Genomic DNA, 27,232 nt, shown 5'->3' with positions numbered 1-27,232 from the left:
TAGGTCCCGTCCGGCCAATTTGTAGGGAAAAGCAAGAGAAGCACGACGCAAATTGGAAGAGAAGCTCTGCCTTAGATCTCTTCGGAGGTTGTCGCGCCTTACATTTATTTTTTTTTTAACCTAAAAATCGTGAAAATTTCATAAAATGAAGAAAACGCAAAAAATTACAAACACATTCCACAAAAAACAATCTCTTTCTCATAACGTATCGAAAACAATGAATAAAATATACAAAAAGTTATTAAATTCACCAACTCAAATATTTTTAGGTTGTGGATATGGCGAGAAACCAAAAACCAATTGGCTGGCTATGGTATGGGTATGGCATTAGCGTTATGGTATGGCACCATTAATCGATTACATTGATTTCCATAAGGTCGGTTCGATCAGCTGTTATATCTGGTTATGGCTTTATGGTTATAAGTCACCATTAATTTGCCCTTAATCATTTACTTAAGCTTACAACTGCTAAAACTCATCCAAAAATATCGGGAGAGGTGGCAAAAAGCGCGATATGAACCCAGGACCACGAATCCGAAAGCGATTTATTTCCGGTTTATGTCGAAAGATATTTCCAAAAGACCGAAAAATGGCCCGGAGCGCTCCAAAACGGGAGGTGGGACCCATAGTATTTTTGTGCAAAACACCTTTATGCAAAAAAATTACCCAGGGTGGGTTCAACACCGTGTGGAGACCAAAACTACATCCGCGCAAGATACTTTTACCCACAGTTTTTCTTGTGGGTACAACAATTACAACAACCACATGAAATTTGCAAATATCTCTGAAAACAAATTAAATTTTAAATTTCCGTTTTTGGATTCGTGATCCTGGGTTCATAACGTGTCCTTTGACATTTTTCCCGATATTTTTGGCGAGTTTTAACAGTTGTGAGCTAAAGTAAAGAACTACTTTTCGCTTTGCCCATTTTTATACAAAATTTCGCGAAGCACCATTATAAACATTCTCGCTATACAACAAAAATACTAGCTAACATATTTTTTGCAGTTTTTAACTCAATCTAATAGCAAAAATCACACACACAAGATTGCGCATGTAAACAAAAGATCAGTTGTGTTTTATGGTCAATTCATACGTTATTTTCCTTTAGCTCTTGTTTTTTCTGTTTTTGTTGTTGTTCTAGCGATAAGGTTGCTCCCCGAAGGCTTTGGGGAGTGTTATCGATGTGATGGTCCTTTACCGAATACAAATCCGGTACGCTCCGGTACCATAGCACCATTAAGGTGCTAGCCCGACCATATTGGGAACGATTTATGTGGCCACATTAAACCTTCAGGCCATCTCGTCCCTCCCCAACCCCAAGTTCCATGAGGGGCTTAGGGTCGCCAGAGCCTCGTCTGTTAGTGAAACAGGATTCGCCACGGAGAGGCGAGGTTGACAATTGAGTTTGAAGAAGCTATATATTGCGCTGGCAACCTGAAGGGTTGCGCTACACAGCCCCTTGGATCTGGTATTTTAGTCGCCTCTTACGACAGGCATACCTACCGCGGGTATATTCTGACCCTCTAACCCGCTGGGATTCCCTCTTTCTTTCATTCGCTCAAGAAGTCAACTGTGACGTAAATGCGCAGAACGAAGCAATTTTGAACGCGTGAATGCACAATCTGGTTAGGTGATTTGTGAGGCCCGAACACATAAGAGAAACCTATTTGACCATCACCATACAAAAACATGCAGGATCTTCAAATAGGTATTATAATGTGTTCGGGCCTTAACTTAAGAATATTTCGAGAATATCGATTTATCGATTAGATCCTAACCAACCTAAATTACATTTATTTTTGTTTATTTCAAAATGGGTGGTAATGGATTTGAGCAATGGGTAATATGAAACATTCTCACAAAATATTACTTTGTATTAAATCAAATTATATTAAATGTTTAGGGAGGCTATATGGAAGCCAAAATCACTAAGCTGGAGGATCAGTTCTCTGCTTCAAGCAATCCTTACCGGCAATCTAATTTATTTCAAGGAATTTCAATATACGTCAATGGTTTAACTAATCCTTCAGCAGATGAACTGAAACGTATTATGATGGTGCATGGAGGCACTTATCATCATTACGAACGTTCTCATACCACTTATATTATAGCCACAAATTTGCCAAACGTTAAAGTACGAAATATGAATACAAGTAAGATCATAAGTCCTCAATGGGTAGTCGACTCGGTTAAAGAAATGCATGTACTCGACTACACGCGTTACCTCTTATATACAAATCAAAAAAATTCGCAGCCACGTTTAGTTTTCAAGAGAAGCGATCAGGACAAATCGCAATCAGAAAACGATTTGAAATTAGACAATCAATTAACTACAAAGGAAGGAAACGGTGCTGATAAACAAATTAAAGAATTTAAAATACCGACTGGAACTACTTTGGAAAAGCAAACCAGCAAAGAGTTAGCTCGCACAGCAGTTGATCCAAAATTTCTGTCGGAATTCTACAATAATTCGAGATTACACCACATTGCAACGCTTGGAGCTGGCTTTAAGCAATACGTGACTGACTTGCGGGAAAAATGTGGTGATTGTGTTGATTTTCCAGCGCGTAGATTACTCAAAGAACATTTACTCTTAAGTGGTATAGGAGAATGTAAACGGATTTCAGCGGTTACATGGATAATGCATATTGATATGGATTGTTTTTTTGTATCAGTGGGTCTGCGAAAATATCCCGAATTAAGAGGTCAACCCGTAGCTGTAACACACTCTAAAGGTACATATTTATTTATTTATTTTTATCTACAGGACAGAGTCTTCACAGATAGGTAACCATTAACATAATAATAATGATAAAAATAACAAAGATAACAAAGCAATTACAATAAAATTATATAATTACAAGATCACAATACATATAATTCAATATAACAGATGCAGCGCATTATATATGTACATCTATTATCTAATATTCTAATATTCTAATCTAATATCTAATATATATTATAAATGGGAAAGTTTGGATGTTAAGATGTTTGGATGTTTGGATGTTTGGATGTTTAGATGTTTGGATGTTTGGATGTTTGGATGTTTGGATGTTTGGATGTTTGTCCAGACGTTTGTCTTTGTGACTCAATAACGCAAGAACGGCTGGACCGATTTGGATGAAATTTTGCACACATATAGCCAATAGTCTAGAAGGATCTACTAGCTATATATTTTTCAAAAGGGGCGTGGTCCCCGCCCCCTAGGAACAGTTATAATTTAATTATTATATTTTTCGTCTTTGCGACTGAATCACGCCAGAATGGCTACACGGATTTTGATGAAATTTGGGACACAGACAGTAGTCTACCAGCGAAATTTTTTTCGAACATGGAAAGAGGGGTGGGGGTCCCACGACCCTTCGAGAAATTATTTTTCATAATTTTTACACATTATAACTTTACGTATACTGGCCTTCACCAATATCACAGACTCAAGGGGTCAAATAAGTCGAGGGCTTACAAAGTAAGCAGTGACACCCTCCGCCCCCCCCCCTTTATCTCCCCCTCTGGTGTAAAATCCATAAATTGTTATAACTCAATCTAAATTTTCTCCTAAATCAATAGTTTTTGGTATCTGGTACATACAGAACGAGATCTAGACAATTTTGGAGGAACGATCAGTGGTCCTCTCCTCTACTCCCGCCATCCGCCCTCCATCAATTGTTTTTATTAGCACGCTTTTATTAGCTTTACCTGTATGTTTCTATCTAACTTTTTATTCGCTCCAATGCGCCTGCTGCCTTATTAACATGGTTTTATAATTAGCTTCACCTTATTTGTAATCCCGTAAGGTTCATATCGAGACCCTTCCGGGATCATTTCTGGATGGTTTTCGGGATCGGTCCGGGATTACGCCGGGGTAATTTCGGGGCTTTTTCGGGACTATTTCGGGATCATTTTGGGACCCTTCCGGGATGATTTCTGTATAGTTTACGGGATCCGTCCGGGATCCCGTCGGGGTTATTTTGGAACATTTTCGGGACTATTCCGGAATAATTTCGAGACTATTTCACGATCATTTGGGGACCCTTCCGGCATCATTTCTGGATGGTTTTCGGGATCCGTGCGGGATCTCGTCGGGGTAATATGGGGACTTTTTCGGGATCATTTGAGGGCTCTTCCGGCATCATTTCTGGATGGTTTTCGGAATCCGTCCGGGATATCGTCGGGGTCATTTGGGGGCTCTTCCGGCATCATTTCTGGATGGTTTTCCGGATCCGTCCGGGATCTCGTCGGGGTCATTTGGGGACTTTTTCGGGATCATTTTGGGGCTCATCCGGCATCATTTCTGGATGGTTTTCGGGATCCGGCCGGGATCCCGTCGGGGTCATTTCGGGACTTTTTCGCGACTAATACGGGATCATTTGGGAACCCTTTCGGCATCATTTCTGGATGGTTTTCGGGATCCGTCCGGGATCCCATTAGGGTAATTTCGGGACTATTAGGGGATCATTTGGGAACCTTTCCGGCATCATTTCTGGATAATTTTCGGGATCCGTCCGGGATGCCGACGAGGTCATTTTGGGACTATTTCGGGATCATTTGGGATACCTACCGGCATCATTTCTGGATGGTTTTTGGGAATCGTCCGGGATCCCGTCGTGGTCCTTTCGGGACTTTTTTTCGACTAATACGGGATCATTTGCGGACCCTTTCGGCATCATTTCTGGATAGTTGTCGGGATCCTGTCACGGTCATTTCGGGACTATTAGGGGATCATTTGAGGACCTTTCCGGCATCATTTCTGTATTGTTTTCGGAATCCTTTCGGGATCCCGTCAGGGTCATTTTGGGACTTTTTTGGGGCTAATACGGGATCATTTGGGGATCCTCTAGGGGTCGTTTCGTGACTTTTTCTGTTTTATTTCGGGATCATTTGGGGACCCTTCCGGCATAATTTCTTGATGGTTTGCCGGATCCATCAGGGTCATTTCGGGACCATTTTGGGATCATTTGGGGACCCTTCCGAGATCATTTGGGGATCCCTTCGGAGTCATTTCTGGATGGTTTTCGGGATCCCGTCAGGGTCATTTCGGGCCTTTTTCGTGACTACTATTTCGGAATCATTTTGGGACTCCTCCGGGATAATTTCTGGGCGATTTTCGGGATCATTTGCGGACCGTTCAGGAATCAAATCTGGATGGTTTTCGGAATCCGTCCGGGATCCCGTCAGGGTCATTTCGGGACTTTTCGTGACTACTTCGGGATTATTTTGGGACCCTTCCGGCATCATTTCTGGATAGTTTTCGAGATTTGTCCAGTATCCCGTCGGCATCATTTCGTGACTATTTGGTGTCATTTAGGGACACTTCCGGGATCATTTTAGGTCTCTTCGAAACCGGTAATTCAGCACACATGGCCGTGGATTTACGGCAAATTATTCGTAATTAAAATTCGGTATGTTTTATCTTTAATATATCACAGCTTTTTCGTTCTATTTTTAAATGAATCCTGTAACGAACTATTACAACTATAATTAAAATTTTTGTAATATTTTAACCAACTAAATACCCGAAAAAGCAACACTGCTTTTATTTAAAAACTTCTTTTTGGTTTTAGCTAATTGTAGTTTCACTCCTTTGTTCTACGAGTAGTAATTATTTCACCCCTGTCATATCAATTAATTTAACTTAGAAACAAAATGTATTTTTTTTAATTCGAAAAAAGTGTATTGTACTATTCATGTAAGCGTGCCCATCAGCTCAGTTAGTTTTTTTTTTTTACTGTATTAAAAAATAAAATACATTGACAGAAAAAATTTTTAAACAGACAACTTGATAAACAGGCTAACGCGAATAGCACATTTATTTTATTTTCTCCTTGCGGACGGGGCCGCGGGTAAAGGCTAGTATATATTATAAATGGGAAAGTTTGGATGTTAAGATGTTTGGATGTTTGGATGTTTGGATGTTTGGATGTTTGTCCAGACGTTTGTCTTTGTGACTCAATAACGCAAGAACGGCTGGACCGATTTGGATGAAATTTTGCACACATATAGCCAATAGTCTAGAAGGATCTACTAGCTATATATTTTTCAAAAGGGGCGTGGTCCCCGCCCCCCAGGAACAGTTATAATTTAATTATTATATTTTTTCGTCTTTGCGACTGAATCACGCCAGAATGGCTACACGGATTTTGATGAAATTTGGGACACAGACAATAGTCTACTAGCGAAATTTTTTTCGAACATGGAAAGAGGGGTGGGGTCCCACGAACCCTTCTAGAAATTATTTTTCATAATTTTTACACATTATAACTTTACGTATACTGGCCTTCACCAATATCACAGACTCAAGGTGTCAAATAAGTCGAGGGCTTACAAAGTAAGGAGTGACATCCTCCGCCCGCCCCCTTTATCTCCCCCTCTGGTGTAAAATCCATAAATTGTTATAACTCAATCTAAATTTTCTCCTAAATCAATAGTTTTTGGTATCTGGTACATACAGAACGAGATCTAGACAATTTTGGAGGAACGATCAGTGGTCCTCTCCTCTACTTCCGCCATCCGCCCTCCATCAATTGTTTTTATTAGCACGCTTTTATTAGCTTTACCTGTATGTTTCTATCTAACTTTTTATTCGCTCCAATGCGCCTGCTGCCTTATTAACATGGTTTTATAATTAGCTTCACCTTATTTGTAATCCCGTAAGGGTCATATCGAGACCCTTCCGGGATCATTTCTGGATGGTTTTCGGGATCGGTCCGGGATTACGCCGGGGTAATTTCGGGACTTTTTCGGGACTATTTCGGGATCATTTTGGGACCCTTCCGGGATCATTTCGGTATAGTTTACGGGATCCGTCCGGGATCCCGTCGGGGTTATTTTGGAACATTTTCGGGACTATTCCGGAATCATTTCGGGACTATTTCGCGATCATTTGGGGACCCTTCCGGCATCATTTCTGGATGGTTTTCGGGATCCGTGCGGGATCTCGTCGGGGTCATATGGGGACTTTTTCGGGATCATTTGGGGGCTCTTCCGGCATCATTTCTGGATGGTTTTCGGGATCCGTCCGGGATATCGTCGGGGTCATTTGGGGACTTTTTCGGGAACATTTGGGGGCTCTTCCGGCATCATTTCTGGATGGTTTTCGGGATCCGTCCGGGATCTCGTCGGGGTAATTTGGGGACTTTTTCGGGATCATTTTGGGGCTCATCCGGCATCATTTCTGGATGGTTTTCGGGATCCGTCAGGGATCCCGTCGGGGTCATTTCGGGACTTTTTCGCGACTAATACGGGATCATTTGGGAACCCTTTCGGCATCATTTCTGGATGGTTTTCGGGATCCGTCCGGGATCCCGTCGGGGTCATTTCGGGACTTTTTCGCGACTAATACGGGATCATTTGGGAAGCCTTTCGGCATCATTTCTGGATGGTTTTCGGGATCCGTCCGGGATCCCATTAGGGTAATTTCGGGACTATTAGGGGATCATTTGGGAACCTTTCCGACATCATTTCTGGATAATTTTCGGGATCCGTCCGGGATGCCGACGAGGTCATTCCGGGACTATTTCGGGATCATTTGGGATACCTACCGGCATCATTTCTGGATGGTTTTTGGGATTCGTCCGGGATCCCGTCGTGGTCCTTTCGGGACTTTTTTTTCGACTAATACGGGATCATTTGCGGACCCTTTCGGCATCATTTCTGGATAGTTGTCGGGATCCCGTCACGGCCATTTCGGGACTATTAGGGGATCATTTGAGGACCTTTCCGGCATCATTTCTGTATTGTTTTCGGAATCCTTTCGGGATCCCGTCAGGGTCATTTTGGGACTTTTTCGGGGCTAATACGGGATCATTTGGGGATCCTCTAGGGGTCGTTTCGTGACTTTTTCTGTTTTATTTCGGGATCATTTGGGGACCCTTCCGGCATAATTTCTTGATGGTTTGCCGGATCCATCAGGGTCATTTCGGGACCATTTTGTGATCATTTGGGGACCCTTCCGAGATCATTTCTGGATCCGTCCGGGATGCCGTAGAAGCCATTTCGGGATTTTTTGTTACTTTTCCGGGATCATTTCTGAATCTGTGCGGGATCCCATCTGGGTCATTTCCGGACTATTTCGGGATCATTTTGGGATCCTTCCGGAATCATTTTTGTATGGTTTTCGCGATCCGTCGTTGATTCCCTCGGAGCCATTTCGGAACCTTTTCTGGAGTATGTCGGGGTCATTTGGGGACTTTTTCGGGATCATTTGGGGCTCTTCCGGCATCATTTCTGGATGGTTTTCGGGATCCGTGCGGGATCTCGTCGGGGTCATTTGGGGACTTTTTCGGGATCATTTGGGGGCTCTTCCGGCATCATTTCTGGATGGTTTTCGGGATCCGTCCGGGATATCGTCGGGGTCATTTGGGGACTTTTTCGGGATCATTTGGGGGCTCTTCCGGCATCATTTCTGGATGGTTTTCGGGATCCGTCCGGGATCCCATCAGGGTAATTTCGGGACTATTAGGGGATCATTTGTGGACCTTTCCGGCATCATTTCTGGATAATTTTCGGTATCCGTCCGGGATGCTGACGAGGTCATTTCGGGATTATTTCGGGATCATTTGGGATACCTACCGGCATCATTTCTGGATGGTTTTTGGGATTCGTCCGGGATCCCGTCGGGGTCATTTCGGGACTTTTTCTCGACTAATACGGGATCATTTGCGGACCCTTCCGGCATAATTTCTGGATAGTTGTCGGGATCCATTCGGGATCCCGTCACGGTCATTTCGGAACTATTAGGGGATCATTTGAGGACTTTCCGGCATCATTTCTGGATTGTTTTTGGAATCCTTTCGGGATCCCGTCAGGGTCATTTCGGGGCTTTTTCGGTATCATTTAAGGATGGCTTTCAGGATTCGTCCGGGAACCCGTCAGGGTAATTTCTGGACTTTTCCGAGACTATTTCGGGATCATTTTGGGACCTTCCCAAGATCATTTCTGGATGGATTTCGGGATTTGTCCGGGATGCCCTCGGGGTCATTTTGGGACTATTAGTTGATGCATTTGAGGACCGTTCCGGCATCACTTCTGGATGGTTTTCGGTATCCGTTCAGATTCCCGTCGGAATAATTGCGGGACTTTTTCGGGATCATTGGGGTCCCTTCCGACATCATTTCTGGATGGTTTTTTGGGATTCGTCCGGCATCCCTTCGGGGTCATTTCGGGACTTTTTCTCGACCAATACGGGATCATTTGCGGGCCCTTTCGGTATCATTTCTGGATAGTTGTCGGATCCGTTCGGGATCCCGTCAGGGTCTTTTCGGAACTATTGGGAGATCTTTGAGAACCTTTCCGGCATCATTTCTGGTTAGTTTTCGGGACCCTTTCCGGGTCCCATCAGGGTCATTTCGGGACTTTCGCATCATTTAAGATTGGTTTTCAGGATTCGTCCGGGATCCGTCAGGGTAATTTCTGGACTTTTCCCAGACTATTTCGGGATAATTTTGGGACCCTCCCAAGATCATTTCTGGATGGATTTCGGGATCTGTCCGGGATGCCGTCAGGGTCATTTTGGGACTATTAGGTGATCATTTGAGGACCTTTTCGGCATCACTTCTGGATGGTTTTCGGTATCCGCTCAGGATCCCGTCGGAATTATTGCGGGACTTTTTCGGGATCATTTGGTGTGCCTTCCGGCATCATTTCTGGATGGTTTTTGGGATTCGTCCGGCATCCCGTCGGGTTCATTTCGGGACTTTTTCTCGACTAATACGGAATCATTTGCGGGCCCTTTCGGCATCATTTCTAGATAGTTGTCGGGATCCGTTCGGGATCCCGTCAGGGTCTTTTCGGAACTATTAGGTGATCATTTGAGGACATTTCCGGCATCATTTCTGGATAGCTTTCGGGGTCCAGTCAGGGTCATTTCGGGACTTTTTCGGGATCATTTAGAGATGGCTTTCAGGATTCGTCCGGGAACCCGTCAGGGTAATTTCTGAACTTTTCCGAGACTATTTCGGGATAATTTTGGGACCTTCCCAAGATCATTTCTGGATGGATTTTGGGATCAGTCCGGGATGCCGTCAGGGTCATTTTGCTATTAGGTGATCATTTGAGGACCTTTCCGGCATCACTTCTGGATGGTTTTCGGTATCCGATCAGGATCCCCTCGGAATCATTGCGGGGCTTTTTCGGGATCATTTGGGGTCCCTCCCAAGATCTCTTCTAGATGGATTTCGGGATCTGTCCGGGATCCCGTCAGGGTCATTTAGGGGTGCGTTTGAGATCCCGTCAGGGTCATTTCGGGACTTCTTCGGGACTATATCGGGATCATTTCTGGATGGTTTATGGGATCCGTCCATGACCCCTTAAGGGTCATTTCGGGACTATTAGGTGATCATTTGAGGACCTTTCCGGCATCACTTCTGGATGATTTTCGGTATCCGTTCGGGATCCCGTCGGAATCAATGCGGGACTTTTACGGAATCATTTGGGATTCCTTCCGGCATCATTTCTGGATGGTTTTCGGGATTTGTCCGGGATCCCGTCGGGGTTATTTCGGGACCTTTTCGGGGCTAATACGGGATCATTTGGGGATCCTCTAGGGGTCGTTTCGTGACTTTTTCTGTATTATTTCGGGATCATTTTGGGACCCTTTCGGCATAATTTCTTGATGGTTTGCCGGATCCATCAGGGTCATTTCGGGACCATTTTGGGATCATTTGGGGACCCTTCCGAGATCATTTCTGGATCCGTCCGGGATGCCGTAGGAGCCATTTCGGTATTTTTTGTTACTTTTCCGGGATAGTTTTTGCACCCTTCCGGGATCATTTCTGGATCTGTGCGGGATCCCATCTGGGTCAATTCCGGACTATCTCGGGATCATTTTGGAATCCTTCCGGAATAATTTCTGTATGGTTTTCGCGATCCATCTTGGATCCCCTCGGAGCCATTTCGGAACTTTTTCTGGAATTAGTCGGAATAATTTAGGGACCCTTCCTGGATATTTTCTGGATGGTTTTTGAGATCCGCCCGAGAGCCCGTCAGGGTCATTTCGGAACCTTTTCGGGATCATTTTGAAACACCTTCAGGGATCATTTCTGTGTGGTTCTCTGGATACGTCTAGAATCGTGTCGCTCTCATTTCGGGTTTTTTTGGGACTATTCGGGGAACTTTTGGAGACCCTTTCGGGGCATTTCTGGATGGTTTTCGGGATCCGTCCGCGATAGCGTTGGCGTCATTTCGTAGCTTTTTCTGGATAATTTCGGGATCATTTGGGATCCTATCAGGTTATCAGCTCATTTAGTTCTTTTTTTTACTCAATTACAAAAATAAAATGCATTAGACAGAAAACAAAATTTTAAACAGATAATAAGCAGGCTAACGCGAATAGCCCATATATTTAAAATTTTCCTTGCGGACGGGGCCGCGGGTAAAGGCTAGTATATATATATATTATATTATAAATGCCAAAGTTTGGATGTGAAGATGTTTGGATGTTTGGATGTTTGTCCAGACGTTTGTCTTTGTGACTCAATCACGCAAGAACGGCTGGACCGATTTGGATGAAATTTTGCACACATATAGCCAATAGTCTAGAAGGATCTACTAGCTATATATTTTTGAAAAGGGGCGTGGTCGCCGCCCCCTAGGAACAGTTATAATTTAATTATTATATTTTTTCGTCTTTGCGACTGAATCACGCCAGAATGGCTACACGGATTTTGATGAAATTTGGGACACAGACAGTAGTCTACTAGCGAAATTTTTTTCGAACATGGAAAGAGGTGTTGGGGTCCCACGACCCCTTCGAGAAATTATTTTTCAATAATTTTTACACATTATAACTTTACGTATACTGGCCTTCACCAATATCACAGACTCAAGGGGTCAAATAAGTCGAGGGCTTACAAAGTAAGCAGTGACACCCTCCGCCCCCTTTATCACCCCCTCTGGTGTAAAATCTATAAATTGTTATAACTCAATATAAATTTTCTCCTAAATCAATAGTTTTTGGTATCTGGTACATACAGAACGAGATCTAGACAATTTTGGAATTTTGGAGGAACGATCAGTGGTCCTCTCCTGTTGTTGTTGTTGTAGCAATGCTCGCCCCACCTAATAGCCGCGACCGATCACAAATTGTCATCAATATCCTCTAACGGGAGTCCAAGGAAACTTGCCGTTTCAACAGGGGTGGACCATAAGGAAAGGGGTGTTAGAGGCGTTGGTTCCACATTACAATTAAGGAGATGGTTGCTGTCATGTGGGGACACATTGCAAGCAGGGCATACATTTTGTATAACGAAGTTGAGCAAGAGTGACACGCGTTTCCCTGGGAGTATGCGTTCCTCTTCTGCCAGTTCTGGATATTTTTCTTCAAGTACTGATTCACCGGGCAATTCCGACATAAAGGTCCGACGCCTGTCTATGGAGTTCACCAAGGACCTGCTTGTGTTTTTCCGCTTTATACGGCTGGGTTCTCAGGTGCCGTATTTCCTCAAATGCTTACGGAGATGACTCCTTAGGCCCCTAGGCGGTGCTGGTTCGTCAATCAGATGTCTGTTGGGATGCCCAGGTTTCTGGGTATTCAACAGAAACTGTTTGGTCAGCATCTCATTTCTCTCCTGATGGGGAGTATTCTCGCCTCATTATGCAGATGGTGTTCTGGGGACATAAGAAGACAGCCCGTGGCGATTCTGAGAGCAGTATTTTGGCAGGCCTGTAGTTTCTTCAGTGGGTGGTTTTTAGGCTTGGCGACCATATGGTGACGCGTAGCACGTAATCGGCTGGCTAATTGCTTTGTATGTGGTCAAGAGCGTTTCTTTATCTTTTCCCCAGGTACTGCCAGCAAGGGATTTGAGGATTTTATTACGGCTCTGAATTCTTGGAACAATTGCGGTTGCGTGCGCACCAAAATGTAGATCCTGATCAAACGTCACACCCAAGACTTTGGGGTGTAGGACAGTCGGTAGCGTAGTGCCATTGACGTGGATGTTCAATATGGTCGACATTTGGGGCGTCCATGTTGTAAATAAGGTCGCGGAAGATTTAGTCGGTGACAATGCCAGGTTTCGCGAGGCGAAAAAACTGGAGAGATCAGGGAGATAGCCGTTTATTTTATTGCATAGCTCATCGATCTTTGGGCCTGGGCCTGTGGCCATTATTGTGCAGTCATCGGCGTAGAAACGATTGTGACTCCTTCCGGTGGTGAGGGTAGCTTAGATATGTAGAAATTAAACAAAAGCGGGGATAGGTCACCACCCTGTGGCACCCCTTGTTTAATTCTCCTTTGTTTTGATGTTTCGTTTCTGAATTGCACCGATGCCTGCCGACCTGGTCCTCTCCTCTACTCCAGCCATCCACCCTCCATCAATTGTTTTTATTAGAACGCTTTTATTAGCTTTACCTGTATGTTTCTATGTAACTTTTTATTCGCTTCAATGCGCCTGCTACCTTATTAACATGGTTTTATAATTAGCTTCACCTTATTTGTAATCCCGTAAGGGTCATATCGAGACCCTCCGGGATCATTTCTGGATGGTTTTCGGGATCGGTCCGGGATTACGCCGGGTAATTTCGGGACTTTTCGGGACTATTTTCGGGATCATTTTGGGACCCTTCCGGGATCATTTCTGTATAGTTTTCGGGATCCGTCCGGGATCCCGTCGGGGTTATTTTGGACATTTTCGGAGTATTCCGGAATCATTTCGGGACTATTTCGCGATCATTTGGGGACCCTTCCGGCATCATTTCTGGATGGTTTTTCGGGAACCGTCCGGGATCCCGTCGGGGTACTTTCGGGTAGTTTGCGTACCTTCGAGAGATAAATTCTTGATGGTTTCCGGATCATTACGGGACTTTTTCGGGGTCAGTTTGGGTCCTTTCCGTAATCATTCATGGATGCTTTTAGGGATCCGTCGGGATCCCGTCGGGACCATTTCGGGGCTATTTCGGGATCATTAGGGGTATCTTCCGGCATCATTTCTGGATGGTTTACGGGATCCGTCGGGATCCCGTCGGTGTCATTTCGGGACCATTTGGGGTCCATTCCGGCATCATTTCTGGATGGTTTTCGGGATCCGTCCGGGATCCTGTCGGGGTCATTTTGGGACTTTTGCGGGATCATTTGGGTCTCTTCCGGCATCATTTCTGGATGGTTTTCGGGATCCGTCCGGATCCCGTCGGTGTAATTTCGGGACCATTTGGGTCCATTCCGGCATCATTTCTGGATGGTTTTCGGATCCGTCCGGGATCCTGTCGGGGTCATTTTGGGACTTTTGGCTGGATCATTTAGGGTCTCTTCCGGCATCATTTCTGGATGGTTTTCGGGATCCGTCCGGATCCCGTCGATGTCATTTCGGGACTATTACGGCATCAATTGGGGTACCTTCCGGCATCATTTCTAGATGGTTTTCGGGATCCATCCGGGATCCCGTCGGGTCATTTCGGAACTTTTTCTCGACTAATACAGGATCATTTGGGGAACCTTTCGGCATCATTTCTGGATGGTTTACGGGATCCGTCCGGGATCCCGTCGGCGTCATTTGGGACTTTTGCGAGGATTTGGGGTCTCTTCCGGCATCATTTCTGGATGGTTTACGGGATCCGTCCGGGATCCTGTCGGGGTCATTTTGGGACTTTTGCGGGATCATTTGGGGTCTCTTCCGGCATCATTTCTGGATGGTTTACGGGATCCGTCCGGGACCCTGGCGGGGTCATTTTGGGACTTTAGCGGGATCATTTGGGGTCTCCTCCGGCATCATTTCTGGATGGCTTACGGATCCGTCCGGGATCCTGTCGGGGTCATTTGGGACTTTTGCGGGATCATTTGGGTCTCTCCCGGCATCATTTCTGGATGGTTTTCGGGATCCGTCCGGATCCTGTCGGGGTCATTTTGGGACTTTTACGGGATCATTTGGTTCTCTTCCGGCATCATTTCTGGATGGTTTACGTCGGGATCCTGTCGGGGTCATTTTGAGACTTTTGCGGGATCATTTGGGGTCTCTTCCGGCATCATTTCTGTATGGTTTTCGGGATCCGTCCGGATCCTGTCGGGGTCATTTTGGACTTTGCGGGATCATTTGGGGTCTCTTCCGGCATCATTTCTGGATGGTTTTCGGGATCCGTCGGGATCCTGTCGGGGTCATTTGGGACTTTTGCGGGTCATTTGGGTTCTCTTCCGGCATCATTTCTGATGGTTTACGTGATCCGTCCGGGATCCTGTCGGGGTCATTTTGGACTTTTGCGGGATCATTTGGGGTCTCTCCGGCATCATTTCTGGATTGTTTTCGGGATCCGTCCGGGATCCTGTCGGGTCATTTTGGGACTTTTGCGGGATCATTTGGGGTCTCTTCCGGCATCATTTCTGGATGGTTTACGAGATCCGTCCGGGATCGTTTTGGACTTTTGCGAGATCATTTGGGGTCTCTTCCGGCATCATTTCTGGATGGTTTACGGATCCGTCCGGGACCCTGTTGGGGTCATTTTGGGACTTTAGCGGGATCATTTGGGGTCTCTTCCGGCATCATTTCTAGATGGTTTTCGGGATCCGTCCGGGATCCCGTCGATGTCATCTCGGGACTATTTCGCCATCATTTGGGGTACCTTCCGGTATCAATTCTAGATGGTTTTCGGGATCCGTCCGGGATCCCGTCGGAGTCATTTCGGAACTTTTTCTCGACTAATACAGGATCATTAGGGACCCTTTCGGCATCATTTCTGGATAGTTTTAGGGATCCGTTCGGGATCCCGACGGGGTCATATCGGGACCATTTGGGGTACCTACCGGCATCATTTCTGGATGGTACACGGGATCCGTCCGGGACCCTGTCGGGGTCATTTTGGGACTTTAGCGGGATCATTTGGGGTCTCCTCCGGCATCATTTCTGGATAGTTCCGGATCCGTCCGGGATTCCGTCGGCGTAATTTCGGGACTATTAGGGGATTATTTGGGGACCTTTCCGGCATCATTTCTGGATAGTTTTAGGGATCCGTTCGGGATCCCGACGGGGTCATATCGGGACGATTTGGGGTACCTACCGGCATCATTTCTGGTTGGTTTTTGGGATCCGTCCGGGATCCCGTCGGGATCATTTCGGGACTATTTCGGGATCATTTGGGTACCTACCTTCATCATTTCTGGATGATTTTCGGGATCCGTCGGGATCCCGTCGGGGTCATTTCAGGACTTTTTCGGGATCCGCCCGTGATCCCGGCGGGGTCATTTCGGGACTATTTCGGGATCATTTGGGGTACCTAGATGGATAGTTTTCGGGATTCGTCCGGGATCCCGTCTGGATCATTTCAGGACTTTTTCGGGATCATTTGGGGTATCCTCCGGCCACTTTTCTAGATGGTTTTCGGTATCCGTCCGGGATACCGTCAGGGTAATTTCGGGACTATTTGGGGATAACTTGGGAACCTTTCCGGCATCATTTCTGGATAGTTTCCGGGATCCTTCGGGGATCCCGTCAGGGTCATTTCGGAACCCACGTCTAATGCGGGATCATTTGGGGACCCTTTCGCCATCATTTCCGGATGGTTTTCGTGATCCGTCCGGGATACCGTCAGAGTAATTTCGGGACTATTTGGGGATAACTTGGGAACCTTTCCGGCATCATTTCTGGATAGTTTCCGGGATCCGTCGGGAATCCCGTCAGGATCATTTCGGAACTATAAGGGGATCATTTAATTTTTCATCATTCTTTAAGGGGATCATTTCACCTTCCAGCATCATTTCTGTATACTTTTGGGGATCCGTCCGGGATCCCGACGGGGTCATTTCTGGCCTATTTCGGGATCATTTTGGGGTACCAACCGGCATCATTTCTGGATGATCCGGGATCCGTCCGGGATCCCATCGGGGGAATTTCGGGAATTTTTCGGGATCATTTGGGGTCCCTTCCGGCATCATTTCTGGATCGTTTTCGGGATCCGTCCGAGATCCCGTCGGGTTTATTTTTTTACTTTTTCGGGAAAATGTCAGGGAATTTCGAGACTGTTCTTGGATCATTTGGGGATCCTTCAGGGATAATTTCTGGATGGTTTTCGGGATCCCGTCGGGGTGATTTCGGGACTTTTTCACGACTATTTCGGGTTCAGTTGCCCTTAAAGATCATTTCTGGATGGTTTTCGGGATCCGTCCGGGATCCCGTCAGGGTTATTTCGCGCCTTTTCGGGACTATTTCGGGATCATTTTGGGACCCTTCCGGGATAATTTCTCTATGATTTTCGGGATCTGTTCGGGATCCCTTCGTAGTTTTTTCGCGACTTTATCTGGGATAAATTGCGGACCCTTTAGAGATCAATTCTGGATGGTTTTCGGTATCGGTCTGGGATCCCCTCAAGGTCATTTCGGGACTTTTTCGGGACTATTTCGGAATCATTTTGGGACCCCTCCGGCATAATTTCTGGGTGATTTTCGGGATCTGTCCGGGATCCCGACGGAGTTTTTTCGGGACTTTTTCCGGACTATTTCTGTATTATTTGCGGACGTTTCAGAGCTCAGTTCTGGATGATTTTCGGGATCTGTCCGGGATCCCGTCGGAGTTATTTCGGGGTAATTTTGGGACCCTTCCAGGATAATTTCTTCATGATTTTCGGGATGGGTCTGAGTTTTTCGTGACTTTCGGGATTATTTCGGGATCATTTGCGGAACCTTCAGAGATCAATTCTGGATAGTTTGTGGACTTTTCCGGGATCATTTGGGGATCCCTCCAGAGTCATTTCTGGATGGTTTTCGGGATCCCGTCAGGGTCATTTCGGGCCTTTTTCGTGACTACTATTTCGGAATCATTTTGGGACTCCTCCGGGATAATTTCTGGGCGATTTTCAGGATTTTTCCGGGATCCCGTCAGAGTTTTTTCGCGACTTTTTCGGACTATATCGGGATCATTTGCGGACCGTTCAGGAATCAAATCTGAATGGTTTTAGGGATCCGTCCGGGATCCCGTCAGGGTCATTTCGGGACTTTTCGTGACTACTTCGGGATTATTTTGGGACCCTTCCGGCATCATTTCTAGATAGTTTTCGAGATTTGTCCAGGATCCCGTCGGCATCATTTCGTGACTATTTGGTGTCATTTAGGGACACTTCCGGGATCATTTTAGGTCTCTTCGAAACCGGTAATTCAGCACACATGGCCGTGGATTTACGGCAAATTATTCGTAATTAAAATTCGGTATGTTTTATCTTTAATATATCACAGCTTTTTCGTTCTATTTTTAAATGAATCCTGTAACGAACTATTACAACTATAATTAAAATTTTTGTAATATTTTAACCAACTAAATACCCGAAAATCAGTAGACCGATATAACAACAAAAATTGTTAATACATGCCAGAGCACGGGGAAAAAGTGTCAATAAAATATGACACTATGGCGGCATTGCCATCAAACCAGTCCAATTTTCACATCCATTCTGCAACAGATGTCGCAGTGTTGTGAATATCAATTGGCACGAACCAGAATAGAAGTAGGATTAATGAAGACAAACAAAAAACCGCTGTGATGGCTGAATGGTTATAGCAGCGGCGCCTAAACGTTGCCGATGAAGGAATTTAGCAGTTCCCGAAATGGATCTATACAACGAGCTTTGGCAGTTGTCTAAATTTTTTCTTTCTTCTATTCTAATTTAAAAATTTTTTCAATTAAGAAAAAATTTATCATAACAATAATAATGATAAAAAATTATTGTTAGGCCTTGAGCTCGATTCGAACCCGCGATCTTAAAATCAGTAGGCGATATAACAACAAAAATTGTTAATACATCCCAGAGCACGGGGAAAAAGTGTCAATAAAATATGACACTATGGCGGCATTGCCATCAAACAAGTCCAATTTTCACATCCATTCTGCAACAGATGTCGCAGTGTTGTGAATATCAATTGGCACGAACCAGAATAGAAGTAGGATTAATGAAGACAAACAAAAAACCGCTGTGATGGCTGAATGGTTATAGCAGCGGCGCCTAAACGTTGCCGATGAAGGAATTTAGCAGTTCCCGAAATGGATCTATACAACGAGCTTTGGCAGTTGTCTAAATTTTTTCTTTCTTCTATTCTAATTTAAAAATTTTTTCAATTAAGAAAAAATTTATCATAACAATAATAATGATAAAAATTTATTGTTAGGCCTTGAGCTCGATTCGAACACGCGATCTTTAAATCAGTAGGCCGATATAACAACAAAAATTGTTAATACATCCCAGAGCACGGGGAAAAAGTGTCAATAAAATATGACACTATGGCGGCATTGCCATCAAACAAGTCCAATTTTCACATCCATTCTGCAACAGATGTCGCAGTGTTGTGAATATCAATTGGCACGAACCAGAATAGAAGTAGGATTAATGAAGACAAACAAAAAACCGCTGTGATGGCTGAATGGTTATAGCAGCGGCGCCTAAACGTTGCCGATGAAGGAATTTAGCAGTTCCCGAAATGGATCTATACAACGAGCTTTGGCAGTTGTCTAAATTTTTTCTTTCTTCTATTCTAATTTAAAAATTTTTTCAATTAAGAAAAAATTTATCATAACAATAATAATGATAAAAAATTATTGTTAGGCCTTGAGCTCGATTCGAACCCGCGATCTTAAAATCAGTAGGCCGATATAACAACAAAAATTGTTAATACATCCCAGAGCACGGGGAAAAAGTGTCAATAAAATATGACACTATGGCGGCATTGCCATCAAACAAGTCCAGTTTTCACATCCATTCTGCAACAGATGTCGCAGTGTTGTGAATATCAATTGGCACGAACCAGAATAGAAGTAGGATTAATGAAGACAAACAAAAAACCGCTGTGATGGCTGAATGGTTATAGCAGCGGCGCCTAAACGTTGCCGATGAAGGAATTTAGCAGTTCCCGAAATGGATCTATACAACGAGCTTTGGCAGTTGTCTAAATTTTTTCTTTCTTCTATTCTAATTAAAAATTTTTTCAATTAAGAAAAAATTTATCATAACAATAATAATGATAAAAAATTATTGTTAGGCCTTGAGCTCGATTCGAACCCGCGATCTTAAATCAGTAGGCCGATATAACAACAAAAATTGTTAATACATGCCAGAGCACGGGGAAAAAGTGTCAATAAAATATGACACTATGGCGGCATTGCCATCAAACAAGTCCAATTTTCACATCCATTCTGCAACAGATGTCGCAGTGTTGTGAATATCAATTGGCACGAACCAGAATAGAAGTAGGATTAATGAAGACAAACAAAAAACCGCTGTGATGGCTGAATGGTTATAGCAGCGGCGCCTAAACGTTGCCGATGAAGGAATTTAGCAGTTCCCGAAATGGATCTATACAACGAGCTTTGGCAGTTGTCTAAATTTTTTCTTTCTTCTATTCTAATTTAAAATTTTTTTCAATTAAGAAAAAATTTATCATAACAATAATAATGATAAAAAATTATTGTTAGGCCTTGAGCTCGATTCGAACCCGCGATCTTAAAATCAGTAGGCCGATATAACAACAAAAATTGTTAATACATCCCAGAGCACGGGGAAAAAGTGTCAATAAAATAAGACACTATGGCGGCATTGCCATCAAACAAGTCCAATTTTCACATCCATTCTGCAACAGATGTCGCAGTGTTGTGAATATCAATTGGCACGAACCAGAATAGAAGTAGGATTAATGAAGACAAACAAAAAACCGCTGTGATGGCTGAATGGTTATAGCAGCGGCGCCTAAACGTTGCCGATGAAGGAATTTAGCAGTTCCCGAAATGGATCTATACAACGAGCTTTGGCAGTTGTCTAAATTTTTTCTTTCTTCTATTCTAATTTAAAAATTTTTTCAATTAAGAAAAAATTTATCATAACAATAATAATGATAAAAAATTATTGTTAGGCCTTGAGCTCGATTCGAACCCGCGATCTTAAAATCAGTAGGCCGATATAACAACAAAAATTGTTAATACATGCCAGAGCACGGGGAAAAAGTGTCAATAAAATATGACACTATGGCGGCATTGCCATCAAACAAGTCCAATTTTCACATCCATTCTGCAACAGATGTCGCAGTGTTGTGAATATCAATTGGCACGAACCAGAATAGAAGTAGGATTAATGAAGACAAACAAAAAACCGCTGTGATAGCTGAATGGTTATAGCAGCGGCGCCTAAACGTTGCCGATGAAGGAATTTAGCAGTTCCCGAAATGGATCTATACAACGAGCTTTGGCAGTTGTCTAAATTTTTTCTTTCTTCTATTCTAATTTAAAAATTTTTTCAATTAAGAAAAAATTTATCATAACAATAATAATGATAAAAAATTATTGTTAGGCCTTGAGCTCGATTCGAACCCGCGATCTTAAAATCAGTAGGCCGATATAACAACAAAAATTGTTAATACATCCCAGAGCACGGGGAAAAAGTGTCAATAAAATATGACACTATGGCGGCATTGCCATCAAACAAGTCCAATTTTCACATCCATTCTGCAACAGATGTCGCAGTGTTGTGAATATCAATTGGCACGAACCAGAATAGAAGTAGGATTAATGAAGACAAACAAAAAACCGCTGTGATGGCTGAATGGTTATAGCAGCGGCGTCTAAACGTTGCCGATGAAGGAATTTAGCAGTTCCCGAAATGGATCTATACAACGAGCTTTGGCAGTTGTCTAAATTTTTTCTTTCTTCTATTCTAATTTAAAAATTTTTTCAATTAAGAAAAAATTTATCATAACAATAATAATGATAAAAAATTATTGTTAGGCCTTGAGCTCGATTCGAACCCGCGATCTTAAAATCAGTAGGCCGATATAACAACAAAAATTGTTAATACATCCCAGAGCACGGGGAAAAAGTGTCAATAAAATATGACACTATGGCGGCATTGCCATCAAACAAGTCCAATTTTCACATCCATTCTGCAACAGATGTCGCAGTGTTGTGAATATCAATTGGCACGAACCAGAATAGAAGTAGGATTAATGAAGACAAACAAAAAACCGCTGTGATGGCTGAATGGTTATAGCAGCGGCGCCTAAACGTTGCCGATGAAGGAATTTAGCAGTTCCCGAAATGGATCTATACAACGAGCTTTGGCAGTTGTCTAAATTTTTTCTTTCTTCTATTCTAATTCAAAATTTTTTCAATTAAGAAAAAATTTATCATAACAATAATAATGATAAAAAATTATTGTTAGGCCTTGAGCTCGATTCGAACCCGCGATCTTAAAATCAGTAGGCCGATATAACAACAAAAATTGTTAATACATCCCAGAGCACGGGGAAAAAGTGTCAATAAAATATGACACTATGGCGGCATTGCCATCAAACAAGTCCAATTTTCACATCCATTCTGCAACAGATGTCGCAGTGTTGTGAATATCAATTGGCACGAACCAGAATAGAAGTAGGATTAATGAAGACAAACAAAAAACCGCTGTGATGGCTGAATGGTTATAGCAGCGGCGCCTAAACGTTGCCGATGAAGGAATTTAGCAGTTCCCGAAATGGATCTATACAACGAGCTTTGGCAGTTGTCTAAATTTTTTCTTTCTTCTATTCTAATTTAAAAATTTTTTCAATTAAGAAAAAATTTATCATAACAATAATAATGATAAAAAATTATTGTTAGGCCTTGAGCTCGATTCGAACCCGCGATCTTAAAATCAGTAGGCCGATATAACAACAAAAATTGTTAATACATCCCAGAGCACGGGGAAAAAGTGTCAATAAAATATGACACTATGGCGGCATTGCCATCAAACAAGTCCAATTTTCACATCCATTCTGCAACAGATGTCGCAGTGTTGTGAATATCAATTGGCACGAACCAGAATAGAAGTAGGATTAATGAAGACAAACAAAAAACCGCTGTGATGGCTGAATGGTTATAGCAGCGGCGCCTAAACGTTGCCGATGAAGGAATTTAGCAGTTCCCGAAATGGATCTATACAACGAGCTTTGGCAGTTGTCTAAATTTTTTCTTTCTTCTATTCTAATTTAAAAATTTTTTCAATTAAGAAAAAATTTATCATAACAATAATAATGATAAAAAATTATTGTTAGGCCTTGAGCTCGATTCGAACCCGCGATCTTAAAATAATTAAAGTTTTATACCAGTATGTTAATTGCATCTGAATCTTTTTGATGTTTCTTTTCGAATTCCTCGAATTTGTTTACGTCTTTTTTTAAGTTGCTTTATTTCATTTTGTAATGTTAGGATTTCCGATGTCAGTCTTACGAAAGTGGGTTCTAAAGATCTTAAAATGGCCTCCGAGATCCCTGAAAGTAAACAAACAATACAGTGTATAACATGTGAATGCATATAAAATGTGCAGTCCATATTATCTTACTTTCAACAGTTTCATCGGAAATATATAATTCGCCGTTGTAACCTGAATCTGAATGTGAATTACTAAAGCGGCTGTATTTGCTCATCGTTGTGAATAACTGGAAAGATGCAATGGCTTCATTTGATATATTTGCTAGGATCATTGCCTTTTGCGATATCTCTCTCTTTCCTGCAATTCTCCTTATTTGCAATCTTCTGCTAACGTTCGTATCGCTAAATTGTTGAATAAATAACTCCAAAATTGAATAATGGAAAAATGGCCTTTATTAAAGTACTTCACAATAACACTGATACTTTGCAACGAATAGCTGGCTTAATGACCAAACTGATTGATAGCTCAAATGAAACTCCCTCTTCGCCTCTACTGTCGCGCCTTTTATACTTTTTGATTTCTCATTGCATACTTCCAGGCTTTTCCATTCCAGAACTTACTAGTTAGTTTCAGCTACAAAATCGCCAGCCACAACTACGTTTATAACTTCTCATTTGAGTGATACTTGCACAAATTATTGCCCTCTCTTGTGAGCAATTCACATAAGATATATGCATGTGTTTGTGCATTGCTTCTCCGCTGCTCGTATACGTACATGGTACATATGTGTAGACGCAATTATTGTTTCGTTTATGTAGATACATAATGATTGATCTATGGATGTGCATGATATCCTGTTTAGCATCGGCTTAGAGATAGCAGCACCCCTTAGTTTTGCTAGTATTCGTAAAAATATTATACATATTCCATAATACGATTGGATATAACGCCTTCTTTCGGCGTTGCTGAGTTCCAGGCTGAAAAAAATTTCAGAAGTAAAAATTCAGAAAGTAATCAGAAAGCAAAAAAAGGTAAAATTTTGCGTAAAATTTTATGTTTTTTTTTGCTGTCTGATTACTTTCTGAATTTTGTCTTCTGAAGTTTGACTCCTGAAATTCGACTTCTGAATATTGATTTCTGAATTTTTGTTTCTGAATTTTGACTTCTGAATTTTGGCTTTCTGAAAAAAAGGTTCTGACTAATGTTTTCTGAAAAAATGTGTTTCCGAATTTTTGTTTTCTGAATTTATGGGGGCAATCACATGTGGGACCTCAACATTTATAGTGGGGTCTCTAGCTTGGCGTACCACGTTTCCTTCATTAGGCAGTACTTTGAACCAAATTGAGGACAGCAATATACACTCGAACTTGTTGATGTACTTGAGAATGCCGGTAATATATCCGTATGCTTGTGCAGTCAAATTTAGCTTAAGTAATGCGTTTAGTAATGCTAGCGTTAATCCTGGAACATGGTTTGCGAATGGTCTGATTGCCTCAATTCTAGCCGACCACCTAGTGTCTGAAAGACTGTGAAGAGAGCTCGGTAATTTTTTTTTGAGGATGTCCCATTGTTGTGGACTGCTGCTGAAAATAGTAAAAGATTTTTCTACAACGTCGAATAAAGTAATTGCAGCCGTACAACATTCTGCAGCATCAACACCACATAAATTCAGACTGTGGGTTGCACAAGGCGAGTAATCTTTTAATGGGATTTCATGTTTACCTAGAGTCGGGCAAATTAAATTAGCGATTTCCTGACCAGTTTTTTGGTTACAATCCACGAAAGCCAAAAACCGTTCTTGAATTGTAAAATTTGTTGCTTTCAAATTGAAATGGAGGTAGCGCAAAATGAACGTAGTCTGTTCCACGTGACTAGCATCAGGCGTAGCGTCAACGATAATTACAAAATACTTGGCTTTCTTGCGTTGATCTAATATAGTTTCCTTCACGTGTTTTGCACAAATTTCTATAAACTCGTTAAGAATGTCTGGGGAAAGATAGTGAACTTTTAAAAACTTTTTGCTGCTGTTGTGAAATCCTAACTTTCTCCAAATGATCTCTAAGTATCGGATCATATTGGCTTATGAGATCTTAGAAGCCCAAAAAATGTTCATCGTTTTGTTCACCAACATATAAACTTTCGCCTTTGAAAGCTAGGCCTCTTTCACCCAAAAATAAAATAGTGTCCAAAATTCTATATAAAATTTCTTTCCACTTTTGAGTTTCAGCGATAAGCTGTTCACTGATAAGTATATCAATTGTAGCCTCCTTTTGAGTTAGATTTTGTAAAGATCGCCATTGAATATAACATTTAATGTGATCTTGAGAATTATCGTGTGATGGCAGTTTATCGTATAGCTTCTTCCATACCTGGAGTTTCGAATATCCGCAGAACAAACGCTTAATAGACGACATGGTAGGCAATAAAAAGCATTGCTACTGGCACTCCACACTAACCAGTCACGCTCCACTTTCTCTCCATTTGGCAAGATTCTGTTTAACAACGAGGTAGGAAAGCCTCGTCATGACAATCACGTGGAACAATAACAGGACACATGTGATGACCTCGACGATTTATTTCGTTGACTTCTTCAAATCGCAAAAACTCATTATTCACATTACCGATATCGAAGTCGCTTAAATAATCTGGACTTTGATACAGAGTTGGTGGTATTTTTGGAAGATTTTTTGAAGATGAACCTTTATCAGTGTCACAAAGAAAACTTTACGATTTCGGATTCATGTAGACATACATTTTTGTTTGATGTTTTCATTGTCTCCTCAGGCCCAGACAAAAAATCATTATCAATATTCGTTGCTTTTGAAATTCGGCTTAAAATTTGCACATGGAACAACTAAAGACTCTCCTGAATTAAAAAAAAAAAATTCTGAGTACCTCTAATTCGCGGGCTCCCTGAGAAACCCCGGGCCCGGGGGAATCCCACATTCCCCAGCATATGGAGTTACTGAATCGCTTCCAGAGGCCTGGTGAAACATTGCAAGAGTTTACGTCGGATGTTGAAAGGCTGGCACATTTAACGAATACGGACGCACCCGTGGAATACACTGAAAGGGTAAAAGATTCAGTCGAAACAAAGCGAGCTACATATGCAAACCCAAAACCTACATTCGCAGAAACGGTATCATATGCTCTGATTCAGGAAACAGCATCGCTTCTGTGTAAGCCAGCGTTCAAAGCACGCCGTGTGGAGGTGGAAAGGCCAGACTGGGTAGACGCAATATTGGAGGCGCTGAAAGGATCGCAAAAGCGGAGTGAAAAAGTTATCAAATGCTTCAAATGCGGGAAGCCCGTTCACATTGCACGTCTTTGCGATCTTGGTCCTAGTGGTTTCAACAGCATGGGTGGTCTTAATAACAAAGCTGGAGGGGATGAGCAAGAGCGTGCCACATGTAAAAATCGAGAGCTAGCTCCAGCTATTGAATGTCCTGTGATATCTGTGTCGCAAATTGGTAGAAAATCGAGCAGTCTTACCGTCAGAGGGAATGTGGATGGCAAAGAACGTGTACTGACTGTAGATACGGGCGCATCTCATTTCTTAATCCGATCTGACTTGGTCAACAGGAGAGTAAAACCGTTACCTGGAGCAAGGTTGCGTACGGTCACTGGCGATTATAACCAAGTCCAGGGAGAAGTGATCTGTGAAGTCTTAATTGGGAATGTCATGGTTCTACACAAATTCGTTGTGGCGGAGGTTGTTGACGAAGTCATATTGGGAGTGGACTTCTTAGTTGACCATGACATCAGGATCGATATGCAGAGAAGGGTTATGCGTTATAAGAACCAGGATGCACCACTTAACTTCAGTGTGGAGAAAGGGTTCAGCAGTAATCGAGCACTGGTGGAGAATACTCGACAAAGACCACAAAAGTCAAAGGCAGCAGATCGGGCAAGGGTTGATGGAAAGAATGGTCCAAACAAATCAAAACCAAAGGTACCTGCGAGAAAAACACTGCATTGGTAAAACCTAATGGACGCACTAAAACGACTGAAGGAATTTTCCAGAAAGAAGGCAAGGGTCGTTTCAAGCTAGCGCGCAGTACTGTTGTGTTCATTGGCTAAAGAACAGAGTGTGAGGGAACGGCCCAGGGTAATGAGTAGTAAGATGAAACACTGGCATGACAAGAACTTTAAT

General features: G+C 42.8%; 1 protein-coding gene across 2 annotated transcripts in view; it reads left to right on the top strand.

Moving 5' to 3' along the window:
• The first annotated feature begins 1,811 nt into the window (after window positions 1-1,811).
• The window catches only part of Rev1 (Rev1 DNA directed polymerase), a 76,286-nt gene continuing 50,865 nt past the window's right edge, over window positions 1,812-27,232 (top strand). For both annotated transcript variants that reach the window (XR_010953646.1, XM_067788729.1), the window contains exons 1-2: window positions 1,812-1,843; window positions 1,907-2,738. Coding sequence is in view for 1 of the 2 variants with exons in the window: in XM_067788729.1 (XP_067644830.1) it covers window positions 1,817-1,843; window positions 1,907-2,738 (859 nt within the window). In the remaining variant the exon portion in view is untranslated. The remainder of the gene's footprint in view (window positions 1,844-1,906; window positions 2,739-27,232) is intronic.

Source organism: Eurosta solidaginis, chromosome 5, assembly GCF_040869045.1.
Source record: "Eurosta solidaginis isolate ZX-2024a chromosome 5, ASM4086904v1, whole genome shotgun sequence".
NCBI classification, from domain to species: Eukaryota; Metazoa; Arthropoda; class Insecta; order Diptera; family Tephritidae; genus Eurosta; species Eurosta solidaginis.
This window is presented reverse-complemented; position numbering and strand designations above follow the sequence as displayed.